The sequence below is a fragment of the Falco cherrug genome, chromosome 8 (assembly GCF_023634085.1).
Source record: "Falco cherrug isolate bFalChe1 chromosome 8, bFalChe1.pri, whole genome shotgun sequence".
Taxonomy (NCBI): Eukaryota; Metazoa; Chordata; class Aves; order Falconiformes; family Falconidae; genus Falco; species Falco cherrug.
In genome coordinates this window covers 17,875,062-17,896,444 of record NC_073704.1, presented here as the reverse complement: position 1 = coordinate 17,896,444, position 21,383 = coordinate 17,875,062, and the positions used below count along the sequence as shown (strand labels likewise).

Sequence of the window (21,383 nt, the reverse complement as noted above, 5' to 3'; positions counted from 1 at the left end):
TCATTTAGATACCTAGTGGTTGGTAAGTATAGAGGTTTGTAGGAAATTATAGTAGGCTACTTTTTTTTTATAGACATATTTTTGGGAATAGATTTTTAAAGATATGCTACCTGCTTTACTACTTCTGACAAACTCTTTTGTAATGGTGGTAGTAGTATGCTGGGAGTCATAGTGATACGTAGTGTTGCTAACTAAGGCCCCTGCTCCACTTGGGAGAATTTTACAGCCCCTGAGGCAGTGTTTCATTGCTGAGTATGTTTGTTCTCAAGCTTTTTCTCCTGACCAGAGTGAAATCTAGGAGCTGAGTTGCTCCTTTGACCTTGATACTCTTTTTCCATAGGTAACCAAAACTGTGACCTGCCTGCATGGGATTTCTGTTTTCCCCCTGCCCCCAGAGTGTGAAGACAGGCTTTGCTCCTATAGGTATGTCAGCTGACTTGAGGGATGGGGAACTGATGGGGCATGGGCCTTTAATCACTTATGGGAGGAGACAACCTGTAGGTACAGGCAGTTAGGGTCTACCAGTCTATACCAGTTGCAGCTGCCAAAAAAAGGAAGCGATAGCTGGGTTTCCTGGAGGCAGGTTTTAACCCCTTGCAGCAGAGACCAGCTATAAAGAAGAGAGATTAGCAATTTATCCACATAAGGTGTAGTGGAAATTCACTTACCAGAGGAATGGTAACTGCATAATGCTTAGGCATGTGCTACTAGAGTTTATCCTTTGTCGATGAAGAACCTATAATGATATTTTTTTTTTTCAGTCTTGTCTTTAAGGCAGACTTTTCTGATGGTCAGGCTGTTTCTGATAGATGGCTGGATTTTCAACAACTACCTGACTTACACTGGAGAACTGCATTTCTACCTAGTCTTTTCTTTCAGTAGCTTTTTCTGTAGTGTAGTACAGGAGCTGTAAAAACAGAGTGTAATAAATAAATAAAAGGAGTCAGGTTTTATGGTGCAGAAAGCATGCTTTATTTCAAATGAACAATTCTATCTCAAGGAGGTTCAACAGCTAACAAGATTTATTACTACATTAGGAGAACTAAAGCGAATTGAAGTGCAGGGCGGTATTTGATGTTGTAACAACAGTTTGTTTTCAAACTGCGGTTCATTGCTTAGTTGCCCAGAAGTGACTACTGGATATCTAATACTACCACACAAACTCAATCACTGCACCCTACGAACCTCCAAGAGGAGGTACTGCTGCTGCACTTGAGTACCTAAATAGCCTTGTTGATTAAGGGGATGGCCAGGTGATGTTACTTTTTTAAAGCTATTCAGGCAGTCAATATGTCAGAAACAGTACACAGGCAGTGGGTGAACAAAGTGCTGGCCGCTTGCACCTTGTCCAAAAGTTGTCAGTCAGGTATGGAAGTTATGACATAATCAGATCAATGTAAAACATTAAAGCAATGCTTACAGGAGGGTAATTGCAAACATCACCAATGCCTTACATTTCTGATTCAACATAAATATTCGTGCATGTATGAAATACTATGCACAGTATCATCTCTTAGGTGTAGGTAATCTTCAACAGGGAGCCTCTCTACCTGTTGAGGCATTCTTAGACATCAACAATGAGTTGAGGCGCAAAAATTAGTTAAATGTTGAGCAGGGTAGTCATTTGCTAAGAAACTTTCTCCTACCAACTGTTAGTTCCAAAAGTTACGTTTCAAAATGTCATAAAATAAATGGTACAAAACTTTATAACCGTTAACTTCGGCTATATACAGTATGTACATGTCAGTGAAAAAAGTGTTCAAAATTCTTAAGGCCAATAATGACTATAAGTCATAATGTATAGCTTTGGACTTTGTCTCATTCAGGTAGGTACAAAAATATTTTTTTTTTTTTATATTTACAGATCAGATATTTCAGTCCATATATGAATCACTTGTAAAAAGACAAGTGTAAATAATACAGCTTAAGCTCTCTAAATTGATCGAATATTAATATTCACAGTGGCAGAATCTGTACCAAATTCATTTCCTAAATTTAGGGTATAAAGTCCACCGTCATTCTTCTGGACATCCATGATGATCAGGGTGGTTAGATCTTCACTGGTTTCAATGTGGAATCTGCCTTGCTGGTCCTGACTGGTAATTTTTCTCCCTCTGCAGTACCATGTTATTTCAGGAGCAGGTTCACCAGAAAAGGCACAAGATAGTGTGAGAACTTTTCCTTCATCAATGCTGATATCGGAGGGGAGAGCTTCAATTTTGGGAGGTACTCCTTTACAAAACAGAAAAAATACCAAGTTAGTCTGTTTCCACTAAGCCATGCAGCAGGTTTGCTCTGAGGACTACTTCAGGATATCTGAAGCATTAACTCTACCAGTAATTGTATTGCTCACCTCTCAGACCCGATTTAAGCATTTTACTAGTTGAACTCTCCAGTTGAGCCATACTAGATTTCCCCATAATACTGCTGGAGCTCATCTCTACAAAGGATTCTTGCATGGAGGACATGCTTTTGGCAGACATGCTTGCAAATTTCATTTCAGTCATGCTGCTACTGCTGAAACTGCTGAATGAAGCCTCTTGTTTAGAAGAAGCCATTTGAAAGGACTGGGAAGAAAAACTTCCGTGCATGCTTGCGTCGCCACTTGTCTTCAATACTACCTCTTTTGGAGGTTCTTCAATTAGAGCTGAGGAGCATTGCAAACATAGAAGGAAAAACCGATAACGTCACATTAACAAAATCATGCAGTTCTGTATGGTTAATTTTACAGAAATGAAGAGACAGCATAGTTTGCTTTCAATGGAAAGCTGCAGTGGAGTATAAAATTGTTTACAATTTTTTTTTGTAAACATTATTTTGGTTACATTTGATTCAAGATGTCCAAATCACAAACAGTAATTTTTAAATGAAACTGTTATTAGTATGTATGAGCTTGAAGGGAAAGCATACTTAAGAAGAAACAGGTCATCCCACAGCATTTCCCATTAGAACCATTACTAGAATTAGACACTGTAGAAGTTTTGAAACATTTTCAAGTCTTACAAGCATGGTATAGGAAGGTCTGTATTTCACTGCATTGTTCTGTAGCTATAAAAGGCAACAGAAAAGCTCAATCACTGCAGCTTTCTTTTAAACCTAAGCACAGTCGTACCAGCAAATCATAGCAACCCCTTGATGCTAGGAACTGGGAAATAGTACAGCCAATAAAATATTAAACCCAGTTCAGCTATGGCTAAATTGCTATAAAAAAAATTAACTGTGTTTTATTGGAAAAGATTCTGCTAGTTATTGAGGAGTAATTGCCAGCATCAAGGTCTTAATGCAGTCATCCTAGAAGGAATGCTCATAGCCTTCTGTTAACATGCATCTATTGAAGTAAAACAGCATCTGTGTGCTCCGCGGTGGGTGTTATAAAGATTTCTAATGCTGTTTTAGTACTGTATATATAACATACAAAAGAAATAGGAACTTGTTAAAATACTTAAATCAACATTACCAGTAGCTTTTCTCTTAAGTCACTTTAGTAGACACACTACAGCAAGAAGTTGTGATTAGTCTGAACCCAAGACTCTGAGAACAAACTTACGGAGTACAGTCAAAGATGCTGTAGCAGAGCACTGCCCATGGTAGTTTTTTGCTTTGACTGTATATTTTCCGGTGTCATTCACTGCTGCATTTCGAATCTCAAGAGAATATATGTTTTTAGAGCGTGTTACTCTGATGTGCGATGAAACAGCAATCTGAGGAGGGGAAAAAAATGTTTAATTAAGATCAGTTTTATGAATAATTCTATTTTTTCAAATAAATATATTAAATAAATACTTACAGGTTGATTATTCTTAAACCACTCAATTTCAGGAGAAGGATCCCCAGCAACTTCACAGGTGAACAATACATCTTGTCCTTCATTGACGTTTTGAGACTTAGGCTGTGTGATAAATGCTGGTTCGTTGGAGCGCTCTTTAGAAAAGGTCAGAACATACTGGCATTTAATAATGCCTTCATCAGTTTTACCCTCACAGGTAAGTATACCTTCATCTTTATTACTGGCCTTTTTGATAGTTAGTGTGTGATCACTTCCAGAAACACCATATCTGTAATCATCTGAATTTCTCAGCTCCATTCCATTCAGCACCCATTTTACTTCAGAGGCACCAGGAATGTTGGCTTTCAACGTCACTTTCTGCCCTTCGGACACTGTCATTTTAGTTGAAGAAGCTTTAATTTCTGCTTTCAATTGTTTCACATCTTCAGTAGCAACTGACTTTTTAATGACTTCTTGAACTGCTGCTTTTTCTTCAGTTGCCCCTGCTGATTTCTTCTGAGCAGCAACTGTAAGCACCTCATCTTCTTTCCGAACTGATTTATGACTTTCAGACACACCTCTTACCTGGGAATGTATATTTTTAAATACTTGGCCAGTAAACTGGAAGTTAGTTTTTGAAACGCCTCCTTCCCCAATAACTTCACAGGTGTATTCTCCTTTATCAGATTCCACAAGATCATGGATTTTGAGCTCATAGGTGCCATCTGCTGCATAATGAAGCTTGAAACGATGGTTTTCTTTCAGTTTTTTGCCATCCTTATACCAAGCCACTTCTCTGACACTTAAAACACTGCTTTCAACTGCACAGGATAACTTTACCGTATCTCCAAGAGCTTCTGCTTTCAGATGCTGTTTTATCTTTGGTGGAGAAGCAGCTGGTAATTTTACTTTCTCTGCTGGTGCTGTTTTGTCTCCAGGTGGTGACTTTGCTTTTGGGGGACCACTGATGGGTTCAGGAGATTTCACTCGTTTAGGAGACTTAACTGGTTCTGGCGACTTTACACGAGGCTCAGGAGATTTGATTGTTTGAGGTGATGTAATTGTTTTTTCTGGAATTTTTGTTCTTTGAATGGTCAAAGTAAAATGTGCTTCCTGTCTTCCTTCAGAGTTTTCTACCACAACAGTGTAACTTCCTTCATCTGACATCTGGACCATAGAAATTTCAAAGGTAGACTTGTACTGTGTTCGTGTTACTTGGAAGCGCCTCGAAGAAACAATGGGTTGACCTGCGTGGAACCATGTTATCATTGGTGCTGGTTCACCATCAACATCACAGGAGAATCTTGCAGTCTCCCCTTCAGAAACGGTGATTGACCGTGGCTTTGTAAGGATGGTTGCTGGTAGAGTGCTTTTAAATGCCTTGTGTACAGTCCTTTCTTCCAATGATTTTTCTTCAGCTGCAGTGATTTTTTCTTCAGAAGCAGCATAGTGTTCATATGATAACAGTGATTCTCTTGTTGCTGACATTTCTGATTTGACCTCTCTCACCGAGGAACTTGCTTCTGTGGCAGATGCTTTCTTAAATGAGGAGAATGCGTATGCCTCTGTTTTTGTCAAGTCAGGTAGAATTGGCCTTGGTACTTCTTCATCTCTCCGCTGGGAAGAGTATGTAGTGTAATCTCCTCCAGTAACATCTAGTGTTGCATAATCAGAGCATTCACCTTTGTAGTTTGTGCATACAGCTCTGTATGTTCCACTGTCATCAATGTGGCAGTCGAGTATCTCCAGCGTTAGTACACCGCTGGTGTTAGTAAAATGTATCTTACGGCTCTCCTGGAGCTCAATACCGTTATGGTACCACTTCACTTCAGCAGTTGGTTTTGACTGGACATTTAGAATGAACCTGGTATTATGGCCACATGGTACCCGGTGTGAGCGCATTCTCAGGGTAATGCGAGGAGCGTGGTCAAGGGTGAAAGGCTGCTGAGTCAGAACTTCGTATTGCCTTTCCATAGTTTTCTGAGTTTTCAAAGCAGATTTCATGGACTCATATCTAGAAAATATATCAAATCTTGCCATCCTCTCAAACCGAGAGAGCGATCTTTCACTAGAAACTGGGCTAGGTGAGCGTGGTCGAGTTCTCTCTGGTGTTGGGGATCTTCTCTCACTTTCTTCAGGAGGCCGTGAGCGAGGTCGAATTAATTCAGATACAGGACGCATCAACTCAATGTAAGTTGGAGAAAGAGATCTTCTTCTTCTTAGTAATCTAGAGGGAGGTGAAAATTCCCTGTGAACCTGTTGCACCATTTCTATTTCTTCTTCTTCTTCTGATGTGATCTCAGTTACTGCTCTTTCCCTCCTTCTCCTGAGTCTCTTCTTTTCCTCCTCTGCCATATATTCAAGCTCACTCCTGTATTCAGAAAGTCGTTGAACAGTGCCAACAGGACGGAGCAATTCTTCATCCTCTCTTTCATCCATTATTCTTTGCTTTTGTTTAGGTGGTCTGTAGGCAGCCCTGTCGTGGCGCTGACGAAGCTCAGCATAGCGTGCGCTGGTGTCAGCTTTAGTGGGGATGTGATAGCTTGAATACCTCAGCTCTTTTTTCCTTTCTTCCTCTGAACTGACCTGTGCTCCTGCAGCGGAATACCGAAGGGCAGACAGTTCAAAGCGTGGGGGGCTTCTGCTTGGTGGGGAGGCGGAAAAGCCTAACTCCAGCTCTTCTTCAAGGCGCAGTCTTTCCTCTTCAGTTCTCTTCATGGCTAAATAGTCATCAATAGGCAGGAGTAGTTCCTCATCTGACAAGTCACCAAGTGATCGCCTTCTTGGTCTATAGTAGTATTCATAGTCTGGCGATGGGGTACGCCGACGTGCAGGTCTCACAGTTTCAAGATCATCTTGTGTGAGCTTTGGTATGCGCCATTTAGGCTTATACTGATCAGAAATGCGTGGTAGTGGCATCACATAGAATTGCTCCCACCTGGAAAGACGTATGCGCTTCTGGCGTTTCTGAACAGTTCTCTCAAGTTTTCCTGGCATTTCATACTGGTCTCGCAGTCTCTTGTACCACTTCATGTCGGACAGAGGGACAAAGTGTTTAATACTCTGGTCTTCTTCAAGAGTAGTGCGCACATGTTTGCGAGGCTCTGGGACCTCATATGGCATACGAAGTCTTCTTTCTTCTTTCTTTTCTTCTTTCTTAATTTCATATTCACCTTTGACAGTCTTAGTGCTAACAGCTGGTTTATATAAGATAGCAGCTTCTCTGAGAGCCTCTTGTGCAGTTTGTGTCAGTGGAACAGCTTCAACCCCAGAAAGGATTTCTGCCATTCGTAAGGTCTTGTCTATTTGCCTCTGTACGTGCTTCTCCCGCTCTTCTTCAGTCTTGTACTCACGCTTGACGTATTTCAAACGCTCAACTTTTAGATAAGCCTGACAGCTTGTTGATCCAGCGCTGTTTGTAGCAGTAACTCTGTAATAACCACTGTCTTCTGGTAAAGTATCTCTGATATGCAAAGCATAATAATCTAAACCTTCATGAACTATATCAAAGTTAGGACCAAAGGACAGAGGTTGACCATCTTTCTCCCATTTCAGCGTTGGTTTTGGTACACCAGATACCCTGATCTCAAAACTGACGCTTTGGCCTTCTTGACATTCAGCATTTGCCAGCAGTCTTTTAAACATGGGCCTTAGCGTGGCATCTGCTGGAGGTGGATGCGGAATCACAGTCAGCTTAGCTTTGCAGCTGTCTTCGCCATATTTATTGCGTGCCACAATACTGTATTCAGCATCATCCTCTTCAGTGACGTTATTGATGACAAGTTGATAAAGACCCTTGTCTGATTCAAAAGCATACTTCTTGTCATCATCACCAGGTTTGATTTTCTGGCCTGATTTGAACCATGTTAAGCGAGGTTCTGGGTGAACTGTTATAGTTACTCCAAACCTGACATTTTCTCCAATGTATGCAGTGCGGTTATACAAAGGCAAAGTAAATTCTGGTGGACGCTCCAACAGTCTCATAGCATCAACCCGTCTTTTCACTTTCCTAACAGTCCTGCATCTGTAGTGCTCTGAAATTTCTCTCACACCTTTAACAAAAAGTTCTGCATAAGAGCTGTCTTCACCATAGTCATTTACTACCTTGCATCTGTAGGTACCATCATCAGATTTAGAAACATCTTTGACATACATGGTTGCCACACCTTCTTCGTATTTGATTTCATATTTCTCATTGCTTTCTAATTGCCTCATACCAAAGTACCATGTGACTTGTGTGGATTGATCATAGTTTTCAATCCTACACACATATTTGGCATGCCCTCCTTCTTCTGTAACGTTATGCTTTATCTGCCCAGCAATGGGACCAATGTCTATTGGTGCAACTTTAACTTTAGCCACCGTTATGCCCTTCTGAGATCTGATTGCACCTCCACAGGAAATGCGGGCTACAGACACAACTGTGTTCCACTCCTTCTTTACTAAAGTTTGGTAGTAACGCCTGTGCCTCAAGGTCTTGATGGCTTTAGTGCTGGTCTTTTCTGTCTGCTGTTTTAGCCACACATGGTTAAGTGCTTCAGCAGCTGTCATCCGAGCTTTCCTTTCCTTAACTAGCAGGCGATCAATGAAGTCCATGGCCTCAATGCTTATGTCTTTGAATGCTTCATCATCAAAGTTGTATTCAGCATTTAGAATATTTTCAATAACTTGTTGGTTTGTTTCAGCAATGAAGGGATTAATGCCACTGAGAAGTATATATGTTAGAGCACCAACTGACCACATATCAGTAGCTGTGCTGACTAAATCGTGATGATGTACTTCAGGTGCATAATATTCAGGAGAAGTGAACTGGAGTCTAAAGCTATCTCCAGGCTTCAGTTGTCTGGCTTGACCAAATTCAACAATTTTAACTACAGAGCTTCTTCTCGTGAAGTAAATAATATTGTCTGGTTTAATATCAAAATGTCCAATGCTGTGGCGATGTAAAAATTCTAGTGCATCACAGACCTGGCGTACGTAACTTACTATTTCTCTTTCATTAAGTTCAAATGAAGGTGTGCTGATTCTTTCAAAGATGTCAACTCCAGAAATGAATTCAAAGATCATGACCAATTCTTCTAGGCTCTCAAATGATTCATGAAGATACAGGATGTTTCGGTGCCTAGCAATGTTTAAAATGGAAATTTCTTTCTTTACCAAAACTTGGTCAGCACCCTTTACTTTGACAAACTTGGCCAGGTAAGTCTTTTTCGAAACTGCCTCAACACAGCGGTGTGCAATGCCAAACTGCCCACGTCCAAGCTCTTCTGCAATCATGTATTTGTCATAGAGTTCCTTTGTAGAATAGTGAGCTGCTTTAACTGTGGTGACTTCTCTGGTCTCATCTACTTCTTCATCATAGTTCATTACTCTGGTCTTATCTTCCTTTGTTATAATTGGATCAGTAGGTTCAGAAGGCTGGCTTTGGCCAAACTTGTTTTCTGCAATTACACGGAACTGGTAGGTGGTCTTGCCAAATAGGTTCACCACTGTGTATCGTGTATCGCGAGCTTGTGCAACACGAATCCATCGCTCTGCTGTTGTAGCACGTTTCTCAATAATGTAGTTTATGATTCTGCTTCCTCCATCGGTAGCTGGTTCATTCCAGGTTAAGTTGACTGAATCCCTTGAAATGTCAGTTACCTTCAGCCCTCTTGGTGGATCAGGCACATCAGCCACATCTAATTCAACTGTTTTTTGATCGATTCCAAATCTGTTTTTGGCACAAACAACGTAAAACCCTGCATCTTTTCTGTCAACACCGTTTGGGAAAACAAGGGATGTGAATGATCGTGTAACAATGACTTGGTAGTGTCCATTAGTATCAATGAGGTCCTGTCCCTTCTGCCATGTGATGACAGGATGAGGCTTGCCACTGAATGGAATCTTGATGCTCACTACTTCCCCTCGGAGGGCATGAACAGCTCCCATGCCTTCCAGGTTTTTGGGCAAGTGAATCTTTGCAGGAACTGGAATAGAAAGAGGAAGAACAACAGCACATGACCAAAAGCACATAAGAGCAGCACCAATAGTCTAAATATTCAAAGCTTAAAAATCATTTGTTAGGAATCAAAACCCTTTATTCACCTTCAACATCCAAAGAGGCAGTGCCAGACACCGATCCTCCTTGGTTGGTAGCTCTAACTTGATATACTGTGGCATCATCATCTGTTACATTTGTGATGACCAGCTGGTGATATCCACCCTTGAATTCCTGTATCTTGATCTTTTCACCATCTGGCATGATCTCTTTGCCCTGTCTGTACCACTTGACAATTGGTTTAGGATGACCAGTGACTTTGCAAACAAATGTGGCATTAGCTTGAAATTTCACATTCAGATTCCTTAGTTCTTCCTTGAAATGCGGAGCTTGAATTGGTACATCAGATTTTGGAGTGACTGGTTGTGATACCTCACTCCATTCACTTTCACCACCAAGATTTTCACATTTCACACGGAACTCATATTCAAGACCTTCAATAAGATCTTTCACAGAATAGACCGTTTCACGAATTTCATCTGTTGTTACAGAAATCCACTTGTTTTGTTTTTTCTCACGCTTCTCAAGATAGTAAGTTCTAATCTTGGCACCACCATCACTTGCAGGTGGCTTCCATGAGACAACACAAGAATCCTTTGTGACGGCACTTGCTATTGGCTGACCAGGTTGTCCTGGTTTTTCTGTAAAGAAAAAAAAAAAAAAAAAAAGAGTTCAAAACCTGAAGTGAGCTTAGTAATTACAGGGGACATACAGAAACTGGTATTTTGGCATCCACTTACCAAATGGAGGCTTCATGACAACAACTGATGAAACCTCCAGTGCTTCACTAATGCCATATGTATTCTGAGCAGAAACACGGAAATAATAGCCTGCATTTTCAGTTAGGTTAACAATTCTACAGGTTGTCCCTGAAATGCTTGAAGATACAAGTTGCCATTCTGCTCCTTCCTTGGCTTCACGTTTCTCTATGATGTAATTGGTTATCATAGCACCACCATCATCCTCTGGTGCTTTCCAGCTTATCACCACAGAATTCTTCAGTATAGACTCTATAACAATTGGTCCTACTGGTTTATCTGGCTTATCTGTAAAAGAAAAAGCATGATATTTTTAGCTCTTTTGCCAGTAAATAGTTGACAAAATATTCCACAAAGATACTGAAAATAAAAATAAATACCTTGTATTTCCACATTGAGTACAGTGTCCACTGTTCCAAATGTGTTACTGAGTTGCACTTTGTACTTCCCAGCATGAGTCTTGTGCTGGACATTCTTAATAGCAAGATGAGTATAATGCTCTGTGTTCTCAATAGTAACCGTTTCTGATCCTCTCAAAGGTTTGTTGCCATGGAACCAAGTTATTGCTGGTACTGGTCGACCAATATACACAATGTGGAGGCGGAGGGTGCCACCTGCACCTGCATAGTATTTCTCTTTCAATGGGAAGCCAGGGTGGAACTGAGGAGGAGCCTGCAATAATAGCTTGCCACTAGTTTCAATTTCTCCCACATCGTTGGTAGCCATACAGGTGTAGAGACCTTCATCCTCCTGTTCGTCCGTTATTACTGTCAGTGTATGATTGCGTCCGTCAGATGACATCTTGTATTTTCGGCTTTGTACCAGTTCTTTGCCGAAGCGGTACCATTTAATATCAGGCAAAGGTCTCCCAACAATCTGGCATGTAAGCTGAGCTGCTTCACCCAGTTTAGTTGTAACATCCTGCATTTCTTTCTTTATGGCAGGTGCTTCTCCAGCTATGACAAAGGAAATTTAAAAATAATTAAGGTTACTATGAAATTTTTCCTCTATTACTATATCACTGGAAAGAAATTAATTTTCATTTATACTTGTGCCTCTTGTACTTGAAAGACTGTGGTTTAGGACAGTCATGTTGGCAAATAACATGTAAAACAAATAGGCAGCTTGCTAAGTGCGGCACTGTAATTTATGACACAGCAAATCTCAACATATCACAGCAAATATGACAATGTATTTTTGCTTACATGTTAATTTAGTTTTCACTGCCATAGCAGTTCTTCGAGGTCTGCTGAGGCCGGTCTGATTTTCTGCAAAAACACGGAACTCGTATTCTGTAGCCTCTAGCAAACCTCCTACTGTAAACTGCCTGTCCTTGATGTGTTCTTTATTGCACTTTTTCCAGGTGCTTTCTCCAGACTGACGATATTCAACCCAGTAGCCAAGGATCTCTTTGCCACCATCGCTTTCTGGTCGTTCCCATTCTAATGTAATGCTGTCCTTAAATATAGACGTGATCTCAATTTCTCCAGGTTGGCTTGGTTTGTCTGAAAATTAAAATATATACAGAAAATAAATTCCTCTCTAAATGTCACTAACTTGCTCTTCAGAATATCTGTTAATTCAAATGCTTTCTTACCAAATGGATCCTTGCATACAACTGGTTCAGAAGCAGGACTTGCTTCACTTTCACCAATGTCATTTTGAGCAATGATACGGAACTGATACTCAGCATCTGGAACAAGTCCTGTGACTGTGTACATTGTAGTTGTAATCTGTGTCTTATTATGCCGCACCCATTTTTCTGTAGATGTCTCTTTACGTTCAATGTAGTAGCCAGTTACACGAGAACCACCATCATCTTTAGGTCTGGACCAGGACAAATTGACAGAACTCTTTGTAACATCAAGCACTTCAGGTGGGTTGTTTGGAGGCTCTGGAGGATCTGTTAATAATTATAATAACAAAAATAATAGAGTAGTGCCATAGCATTAAAACATTTGCATATATTATTGCAATTTTAGAACCATAATGTAGTAATTAAAATTATTTAAAAAAAAAAATCTGAAAGGGAACTTACTTAGAGGTGTCTTTGGTACTGCTGGTTCTTCAGATTTGAGAGATTTGCTAATACCAAAATGATTTTCAGCGGAAACACGGAAGTGATATTCCACATTTTCTTTGAGTCCTTTCACCACTAGTGATGTCCCTTTCACTCTAGAGTCAACAGTGTACCAGGCGGTCTTTGGTACTTCTCGTCTCTCAACAATATAACCTAGGATATCTGCACCACCATCATCTGTAGGAGGTCTCCAGCTCACTCTGACAGAACGAGCTTGTATATCATCATACTCAAGTGGCCCTTCTGGTGGATTCGGAATGCCAATCACTCTGACTTTAATATACACAGCTTTTTTGCCACACTTGTTTTCAAGTGCCAAATCATAGGTGCCTGAATCTTCTCTTTCTGCATCTTTGATCACAAGTTCTGTGTGAGTGTCCGAAGTTGCAATCATGGCCCTCTTGCTGATGTCATGTCCTTCTTTTGTCCATTTGCATACTGGGATGGGCTTACCCTTAATGGGTATTGTAAGCCTGATAACTCCACCTTGTCTCACCATGAGACCTTCCTGGTATTTTTCATCAAGTTCATAGTCAGGATACTCTGTAAACAAAATTAACATGTCATGCTTTGTCTGTTTTACAGATTATATCATACCTGCTTTAGACAAATACATTTTTAGGACAAATTTCAAAATTACTTAAGACTTAAAGTGTCTTACCAAGCATTTCTGTTATTTTGACTGTTCCTGGTACTTCAGCAGGTTCTCCTGGCCCACCAGCATTACAGGCTAGCACACGGAATCTGTACTCTGCACCCTGGGGGAGATGTGTCAAGGTGTATTCCCGAATCTTGGTTGGCGTGGTATTGCATTTGGTCCATTCAATCTGATCAACCTTCTGCATCTCAATTAAGTAGCCAGTAACTTTAGAACCACCTTCATCTTCTGGTGGACTCCAAGCCAGGGAGACGGATGTTCTTGTAGTATCAGTGACTCTTGGATTCTGAGGTTTACCTGGAGGAGCTGGAAGGGAAGATCACATGGAGGGGCTGGGATCTTTTTTTATGAATATTTAAAAGATACAACAAACGCTAACTTGCAATATATGATCTGTATTAAGTCCATATAATTTATACAGGAAAAATAAGAATAAAGGAATTTTCATTAATATTTTCTTGGTTTTCTTCGGTCAGAATCTCATTTATTAACACATCCAGATACATTTCCAAATTAAAAAAAGGGTAAATTTTACTAGTATCATTCTCTTCTGTCTTAATGTGCTTAACCTATGTAGGAAATTACTTACCAATTGGATCTCTGGCAACAGCAGACTTGGAAGGGCGGCTGGGTTTGCCAGTGCCTCTGGCATTGATTGCTGTGACTCGGTGTTCATATTCTAATCCTTCAACCAACCCAGTGGAACGATAACGAGTCATAGTAACTGGTACTTTATTTACACGGATCCATCTATCTGCTCTAACTTCTTTGCGTTCCACAATATAACCAGTAATCTGTGAGTCACCATCATCTTCTGGAGGATACCAAGTTAATGTCATGCCATCTCGACAGATATCAAACACTTCTGGAGTGCCAGGAGGACCAGGAATACCTGTAAAAGCATAACATCGTATTAGTGAAAAAAGCATCAAATGATTCTACACATTAGTAATATGCAACACATTGTGAATGACAATGTAATACCAACGTCCTATCAAACTCTTTTTATCAGCAGATATCAAAGTACTTTACAAACTAGGTCAGTGAAATACTAATTCTAATACTAAGTTTTTGTAATGGGGTAAAGCAATTTTTCAAGGCTAATGCTAGACCTGAGCAGAAAATGCAAGTTTACCATCCAGCTTCTGTGAAGTGCATCTATAATATCTGTATAGTTTTACGGATGGCATTTTTCTCTAGAAATATAACAAGTCTACTGTGCATCATAATGTACCATTTTATTTGACAAAAGAAGTAGTAGCCTCTAGAAAAATCTAACCTATGTGTGGAAATATAAGCCTATTTAAATATGCATTTTTATTTTTAAAGGTAGAGAATAAAAAATTCAGACTTACGGATTCTGCTCTTGCATTCTATAATTTCAGACTGCAGGTAAGATCCAATTCCAAAGCGGTTGGTAGCAGCCACACGGAACACATATTCTGCACCTTCAACAAGTCTGGTGAATTTAAACGTTGTCCTGGTTACTGACTCTGAAACTGGCAGCCACCCAGGACGGTGAGCATCACGCTGTTCTACCACATAGCCACTAAGAGTAGCTCCACCATCCAGCTCAGGTGGCTCCCAGGAGATGGTTATGTAATTTGAATCAATTTCATCAATTCGGATAGGTCCAACAGGTGGTCCAGGTTTGTCTAGAGAAAAATAAAACCAGAAGATTAAAAGACAAAAAATAAAAAAGGGGAAAAGCAATCATATTGCTTATGTAACAAAATGTACAAATGGAGAAAGATCATACAGACAATTATTTTCATAATTCCTTACCGAGAATTATAACTTTTAATGTATCAGTAACTGTTCCAGTTGTGTTCTTCAGTTCAAGCGTATACTCTCCAGTGTCATGTATGGTGGTCTCACGCACAGTTAATTTAGCCATTTTGGCAACAGTCTCAATTTTGACGCGTTCTGATTCTTTTAGTTTAGAACCAGCGACAAACCAAGATGCAGCTGGAGGTGGTCGTCCTTCAATTGGAATAGCTAATTCAATGGGCTTGCCAGCAGGTACATGAATTGTCTTCTGAGGTATTCCAGCAAAGTCAATTGTTGGTAGAACTAAGAAAAGCAAATCATTGATATTTTAAATACTCATTTTATAAATATCACATTCATCCGGTGTAAACTTCACCCTGTTATTTTTAACAGTAGGTACCTACCTTTTTGGTCTTGTACTGTCACTGCTGTGACAATCTCTCGTGGTTCTGACACACCCTTCTGATTCTGTGCTCTGACCCTGAACAAGTACTGTTCACCTTCATTGAGAGAGATAATTGTGTGCTCGTAGACAGTAGGCTTCAGTGTCACCACTTTCAACCACCTTTCTGTTCCAGCTTTGCTGGCCTCAATAACATAGCCGGTCAATCTGCTGCCACCATCATGCAGTGGTTTCTCCCATGCAAGACTAACGGTTGATTTAGTGGTGTCAATCACTTCCAGTTTTTGTGGTACCATGGGGACATCAGATACCAGTACTGCATCAGATGTTTCACAAGCTTCACCAATGCCATAAATATTTTCAGGTAGTACTCTGAAATAATACAAAGCTCCTTCTAGAAGTCCAGTAACTCTACAAAATGTCTTGCTGCATTTGATAGTGACAGTCTTGTAAGCTCTCATGGAAGCTTCGCGTTTCTCAATTATATAATTGTTGACTGGGGCTCCACCATCAATGGCTGGAATATCCCAAGTAAGTGTCACAGAATCTTTCGATACTTCCTTAATTCTCACTGCAGCTGGTGGACCAGGTGTATCTAAAACAAAAACAACAATTATTTTTTTCTTTTGCATCCTTTCCTTTTACAGTCAATGGTTTCTTCTGCATAAAAAGAAACAAGAATGCTGGGATCTGATTTACAAACTAGCACAGCTTTAGAATCCGTGTATTTTCCTTTGTATTAGATTGTTTCTTTGACTTCCCAAACATTCCCATGTTATTTATACTGCAAACTTCCTTTGGAAATGAAAGACTCTTATTCTTGAGCAACGTACACTATGAGTGATGTAATGCCCATATATAATTGTAGCAGTACTTACCATACACTTTTACAGAAATAGTTGCAGATTTTTTTCCTGATTGATTTTCAGCCTCAATGACATATTTTCCAGCATCATACCGATTAACTTTATCCACGATAAGCAGAGTGTAGCTGTCTGTGGTATCAATAATACCTCGACTTACAAGGTCAACACCCTGCTTGCTCCATGTGATTACGGGAGCAGGTCTGCCAGATACAGAGACCATTAGGCGCAGGGAACCGCCAGCTCTGACTGTAACTGTCTTCTTCAGATCATCAGCAAGCTCAAGCTCAGGTATTTCTGATGAAGGGTGTAAAAAACATGGAATTAATTAATCTTTTAGTGGTTCTGAAGGAAAATATAATTATTCCTTAAAATGTACATTAAATTTTCAAATTACCTATTCTTTCCACAGGTTCTATTTCTGCTGATGATTCACTAAATTCACTCATACCATTCACATTTGTAGCAGCAACTCTGAATTGGTATTTCTGGCTTGTTTTAAGACCAGTCACGGTGAACTCAGCATTCCTCAGAGTGGCAGTGGTATGTGGTCGATACCACTGTTCAGTGCCTTCTTCTTTCATTTCAAGAACATAGCCTAAGATGTCAGCGCCACCATCATATGTGGGCTTTGACCATGCTAAACTTATGCTGTGCTTGGTAGTGTCCACAACTCTTGGCGCTGAAGGTGGTGCAGGAGTATCTTTGAAATAGAAGAAAATGCATTTCACATTGGTGCAGGAAACATTTTACAGTCAAAACCAATTTCTAAACAGCTAATGCCAAGAAATGTATTTAAAATGAACTACAACTGCTTTTAAGTCTATTCTAATACTAGCTAGTTCAGTGAAATCATATGTGGGTTTGAGTATCTTAGTCAAAGGGTCAACATGGCTTTATGCTCCACTATTATAAGTAAATATTAAAATATGTTTTAAATGTGGTAACTTACATGATGGTTCTTTACACAACATGTATTGTGAAGCTTCACTAGGCTCGCTGTTCCCAGCAGCATTCACTGCAGTGACACGGAACTGGTACTGGCTGCCTTCCATGAGACCAGTGACTTTCAGTCTGGTATCATAAACAGTGTAATCTCTGTTCACTCGTGTCCAGCGCAGACTTTTCTTTTCACGTTTGTCCACAAGATAGTCCTTAATCTCACTGCCACCATCTGATTCTGGTTTCATCCACTGAATAATGACATGTTCCTTGCCAACACTCACTTCTTCAGGAGCACCAGGTGGTGTTGGGATAGCTGGGGTTTTTTAAAGGTGAAAAAAAAAAAATTGTTTAACAAATTGTTTATCTGTGAGAAATATTCCACAAATTCTGATGCAGAATGGAAGGTAGTAACACTCACTGAAAGCATTCCTGGCAATCACAGGTTCGGTTTCAAGTGGAACACCTGGTCCATATTTGTTGACAGCTCTAACACGGAAGATGTATTCATTATTTTTAATAAGTTTTGTTACTACATGTGATAAAGTCTGGCATTCAGCCTCAACAATAACCCAGTGAAGTCTGCTGGTTTCACGCCTTTCTACAATGTAGTGGGTGATTTGTGCGCCTCCATCTTCCTCAGGAATGTTCCATGCCAGAGTACATTTCTCTTCTGTTACTCTGCTAACTGTGATTTTGCCTGCGCATGGACCTGGTGAATCTGGGTAGAGATGAAAACAAGTATTGTTATTGGCAGCTAAGGACAGGTATCTCACTTATTTAAAAGAATGTGGGGGTTTTAGTATACTAAGTATGAATATTAATCATGGGATACATACCAAGCACTTTGACAAGAACAGAAATTTGTTTCATCCCACTGGCATTTTTAACTGTTAGAGTGTATTTCCCACTATCACTTCTGTCACAGAACTTGATAATTGCAATGGCTCGTTTGCTGGTGTATTGCAGAGATATCTTTTCACATAGATCCAATTCCCTGTCACCTTTGGACCAGAAGACTTTTGGTTCTGGTTTCCCACCAACGGCTGCATCAAGAACAAGATCTGATCCAGCCCTAATGGTCACAACTTCTCCCTGCAGTCTGGCATCAAGTTCAGCCTTTGGTGGTGCTGTCATAAGGAAAAAGAGATTAAAAACAAATTACATGACAGTACTAGAAATAGAACATTATGATTTCAGTTTTTCCAAGTGAGTATTTCTTACAGTATTCATCTTTGCAAATGACAGCACCAGTGGATTCAGATCCTTTGCTAATCACACCAGCCGCATTCTTTGCTAGTACGCGGAACTCGTATGCTTCATCTTCACTAAGAGCTGTCACAGTAAAAAAGTTTTCTGAGACAATGGTATAATTGCATTTCAGCCAGCGTCCATCACCAGATTTGTTATATGGTTTGCGCTCTATAATATATCCGATAATTTTGCTTCCACCATCATAAAGGGGTGCTGACCAGCTCAACGACACTGTAGATCTGGTGACATCTGTTACTTCTGGCCTTCCGGGTGGATCTGAAGGAATAAACCAGAAAAATGTGACGTGCAATTCTATTTTAGCTTAAATAACAACATAACCCTAAAAGTAATACTTACCAACTGGATTTTGAGCCACTACAGGTCTGGAAGCTTCACTAGCTTTGCTAACACCTGCAGCATTTAGAGCATAGGTTCTGAATTGATATTCTAGGCCTTCCACCAGTCCTGTGACTTTGTAGTTGCATTCACAGCATGGCACTTTGTTCTCCTTCACCCAAAGGATGGTGTTGCGCTCCTTCTTTTCAACCCAATATCCAATGACTTTGCTGCCACCATCATGATAGGGTTCCTCCCAGCGAATGGCCATGGAAGTTGCAGACACAGAATAGACTTCTGGCCTCGACGGTGGGCTTGGTGGAACTAAACACAAAAAAAAGATGGGGAGGAAAATGTTAGTTATTACAGATACCTCAGAGGAAAAGAAGAGATTTTGAAAAGTGTTTCACTTACCGAATGGATGCTCAGCGACTATTGTTTTTGATTCAAGCGGTTTGCTGACACCAAATCTGTTTTCTGAGCTTACTCGGAAACTGTACTCCTGGTATTTTGTGAGATGAGTGACTTTGATCTGTGTACGTTTCACACTGGAATTTACCAGCTGCCATACTGTTGTGCCAGATTCACGTTTCTCTACAATGTAGTTTGTAATATCACTGCCACCATTATCTTCGGGTTCTTTCCAGGTCAACACACAGGAATCAGCAGAGACAGATGATATTTCAATTGGGCCAGTGACAGGACCTGGCCTTCCTATGACTACCACTGTGACAGTAAATGTTTTCACACCAGCAGTGTTTTCAAGTGTGAGGTAGTATTTACCAGAGTCACCTCTCATACTGTCCTTTACAGTCAGTGTGGTTCTGTCTTTTGTTGTCTTGATGGTCACTCTCTCAGTTTCCTTCAGCCTCATCTCCTCAAGTTTCCATGTCACTTTTGGAGCTGGGCGCCCACTGATTGGTATATCAATAGTAAAGGTGCTTCCAGCCTTGCATGTTATGAGCTGCCTACTTATTTCACTGAGATCTGCTGTTGGTTCGATCTGTGGCTCCTTAATAATAACAGAAGAGAAAGCTTCTCTTGGCTCACTGTAGCCAGCATCATTCTTTGCCTTGACCCGGAACTCATATTCAGTATTCTCCACAAGGCCTTCAACAGTGAAAGTAAGTTGTTTGGTTTGTCCAGCTTCAATCCAGGAGTCAGATCCTTTTTGTTTCATTTCAAGAAGGTATCCAGTAACACGGCTACCACCATCGTGATCAGGTTTAAGCCAAGCTAAAACTACAGAAGATTTGGTTGTATCAACAATATCTAGTCTCTTAGGTGGAGCAGGTTCTTCCGTGGCTACAACTGGTTCTGTTAATTCACAGGGTTCACCTACACCATATTCATTTTCTGCTGACACTCGGTAGTAATATGGTACACCTTCTGCCAGATCAGTGACTTTAAAGATTTGTCGGGTGCATTTTGAACTCACTACTTGCCAGCTACGACGGCTTGCTTCCCGTTTTTCCACAATGTAGTGATGGATACGTGAACCTCCATCCAGAACAGGAGCATCCCACAATAAAGTAATAGATCCTCGAGTCACATCTTTAAACGTAATAGGACCTGGTGGACCAGGTGTGTCCAAAACCTTTACAGTGAATGTAACAGACTTACTTCCACTGTTGTTTTCCACAGTAAACACATACTTGCCAGCATCATTTCTGTTGCATTCCTCCACAGTCAATGTGCTGAATGAATCAGTTGTTTGAATGTCAGCACGCAAGCTGAGATTAGCATCTGCTTTGGACCACACAGCAGTAGGAACAGGTCTTCCAGAGAAGGCAATGAATAGACGAATGCTTGCACCTGCTCTTACAATATGAGTCTGCTTGAAGTTTGCATCAATATCAATTTCAGGTGCAGAAAGCCTGTCCACAGTTTGGACTGAAGCAGGAACTTCACAACTTTCTCCTTTGCCAGCAGCATTGACAGCACTAACTCTGAATTTATAGTGTTCTCCTGCCTCCAAATCAACAACAGTGTATTTAGTAGCAATAACAGTCTCTGCATTGACTTTCTGCCATGCTTCGAGATCAGCTTTGCACATCTCAATAATGTACCCAATTATTTCCGTGCCTCCATCAAAAACTGGCTTGGTCCACTCTAAGCTTACACTAGTCTTTGATGTATCTATCACCTTTACAACATTAGGGGCACTTGGTGGGCTGACTGGCTCTCTACATTTAATCAGCTTTGAAACATCACTTGGAGGTCCAACTCCTGCAGCGTTTTCAGCCATGACATGGAATTCATACTCGTTGCCTTCAATAAGGCCAGTTACTCTGTATCTGTTCTCAGAAATGGGCCTCTTACTGGATACTTTAACCCAGCGCATACTCTTCTTTTCTCTCCTTTCTAGAATATACTCATTTATCTCACTTCCTCCATCTGATTTTGGTCTTGCCCACGTGAGTGTGATACTGTCTCCTGTTACATTGGTAGGCTCTGGAGTTCCTGGTGCATCAGGGAGAGCTAAAAAAAGGAAAACATCATTAGAAAGAGAA

At 40.5% G+C, this 21,383-nt stretch overlaps 2 protein-coding genes across 6 annotated transcripts in view; one reads left to right on the top strand and one right to left on the bottom strand.

Moving 5' to 3' along the window:
• Positions 1–13,755, top strand: part of PLEKHA3 (pleckstrin homology domain containing A3) — a 30,323-nt gene extending 16,568 nt beyond the window's left edge. For 3 of the 5 annotated variants that reach the window (XR_003561586.2, XR_008733684.1, XR_008733686.1), the window contains 3 exons: positions 341–423; positions 3,820–3,983; positions 13,345–13,755. The gene's annotated coding sequence lies outside the window, so the exon portion shown is untranslated. Of the gene's footprint in view, positions 1–340; positions 424–2,120; positions 2,259–3,819; positions 3,984–13,344 lie in introns of those variants that run through there. The other 2 variants (XR_008733685.1, XR_008733687.1) reach the window with 2 other exon arrangements.
• The window catches only part of TTN (titin), a 238,711-nt gene continuing 218,276 nt past the window's right edge, over positions 949–21,383 (bottom strand). Inside the window, exons 236-258 of the mRNA XM_055719331.1 lie at positions 19,285–21,351; positions 18,892–19,194; positions 18,505–18,810; positions 18,120–18,410; positions 17,702–18,001; positions 17,291–17,596; positions 16,736–17,041; positions 16,354–16,635; positions 15,477–16,070; positions 15,088–15,375; positions 14,658–14,957; positions 13,892–14,194; positions 13,306–13,608; positions 12,603–13,187; positions 12,162–12,467; positions 11,770–12,069; positions 10,945–11,520; positions 10,547–10,852; positions 9,854–10,447; positions 3,788–9,735; positions 3,548–3,701; positions 2,354–2,647; positions 949–2,232 (exon numbers count right to left, since the gene is read on the bottom strand). Of these exons, the coding sequence (XP_055575306.1) occupies positions 1,934–2,232; positions 2,354–2,647; positions 3,548–3,701; positions 3,788–9,735; positions 9,854–10,447; positions 10,547–10,852; positions 10,945–11,520; positions 11,770–12,069; positions 12,162–12,467; positions 12,603–13,187; positions 13,306–13,608; positions 13,892–14,194; positions 14,658–14,957; positions 15,088–15,375; positions 15,477–16,070; positions 16,354–16,635; positions 16,736–17,041; positions 17,291–17,596; positions 17,702–18,001; positions 18,120–18,410; positions 18,505–18,810; positions 18,892–19,194; positions 19,285–21,351 (15,311 nt within the window). The 3' untranslated portion in view covers positions 949–1,933. The remainder of the gene's footprint in view (positions 2,233–2,353; positions 2,648–3,547; positions 3,702–3,787; positions 9,736–9,853; positions 10,448–10,546; positions 10,853–10,944; positions 11,521–11,769; positions 12,070–12,161; positions 12,468–12,602; positions 13,188–13,305; positions 13,609–13,891; positions 14,195–14,657; positions 14,958–15,087; positions 15,376–15,476; positions 16,071–16,353; positions 16,636–16,735; positions 17,042–17,290; positions 17,597–17,701; positions 18,002–18,119; positions 18,411–18,504; positions 18,811–18,891; positions 19,195–19,284; positions 21,352–21,383) is intronic.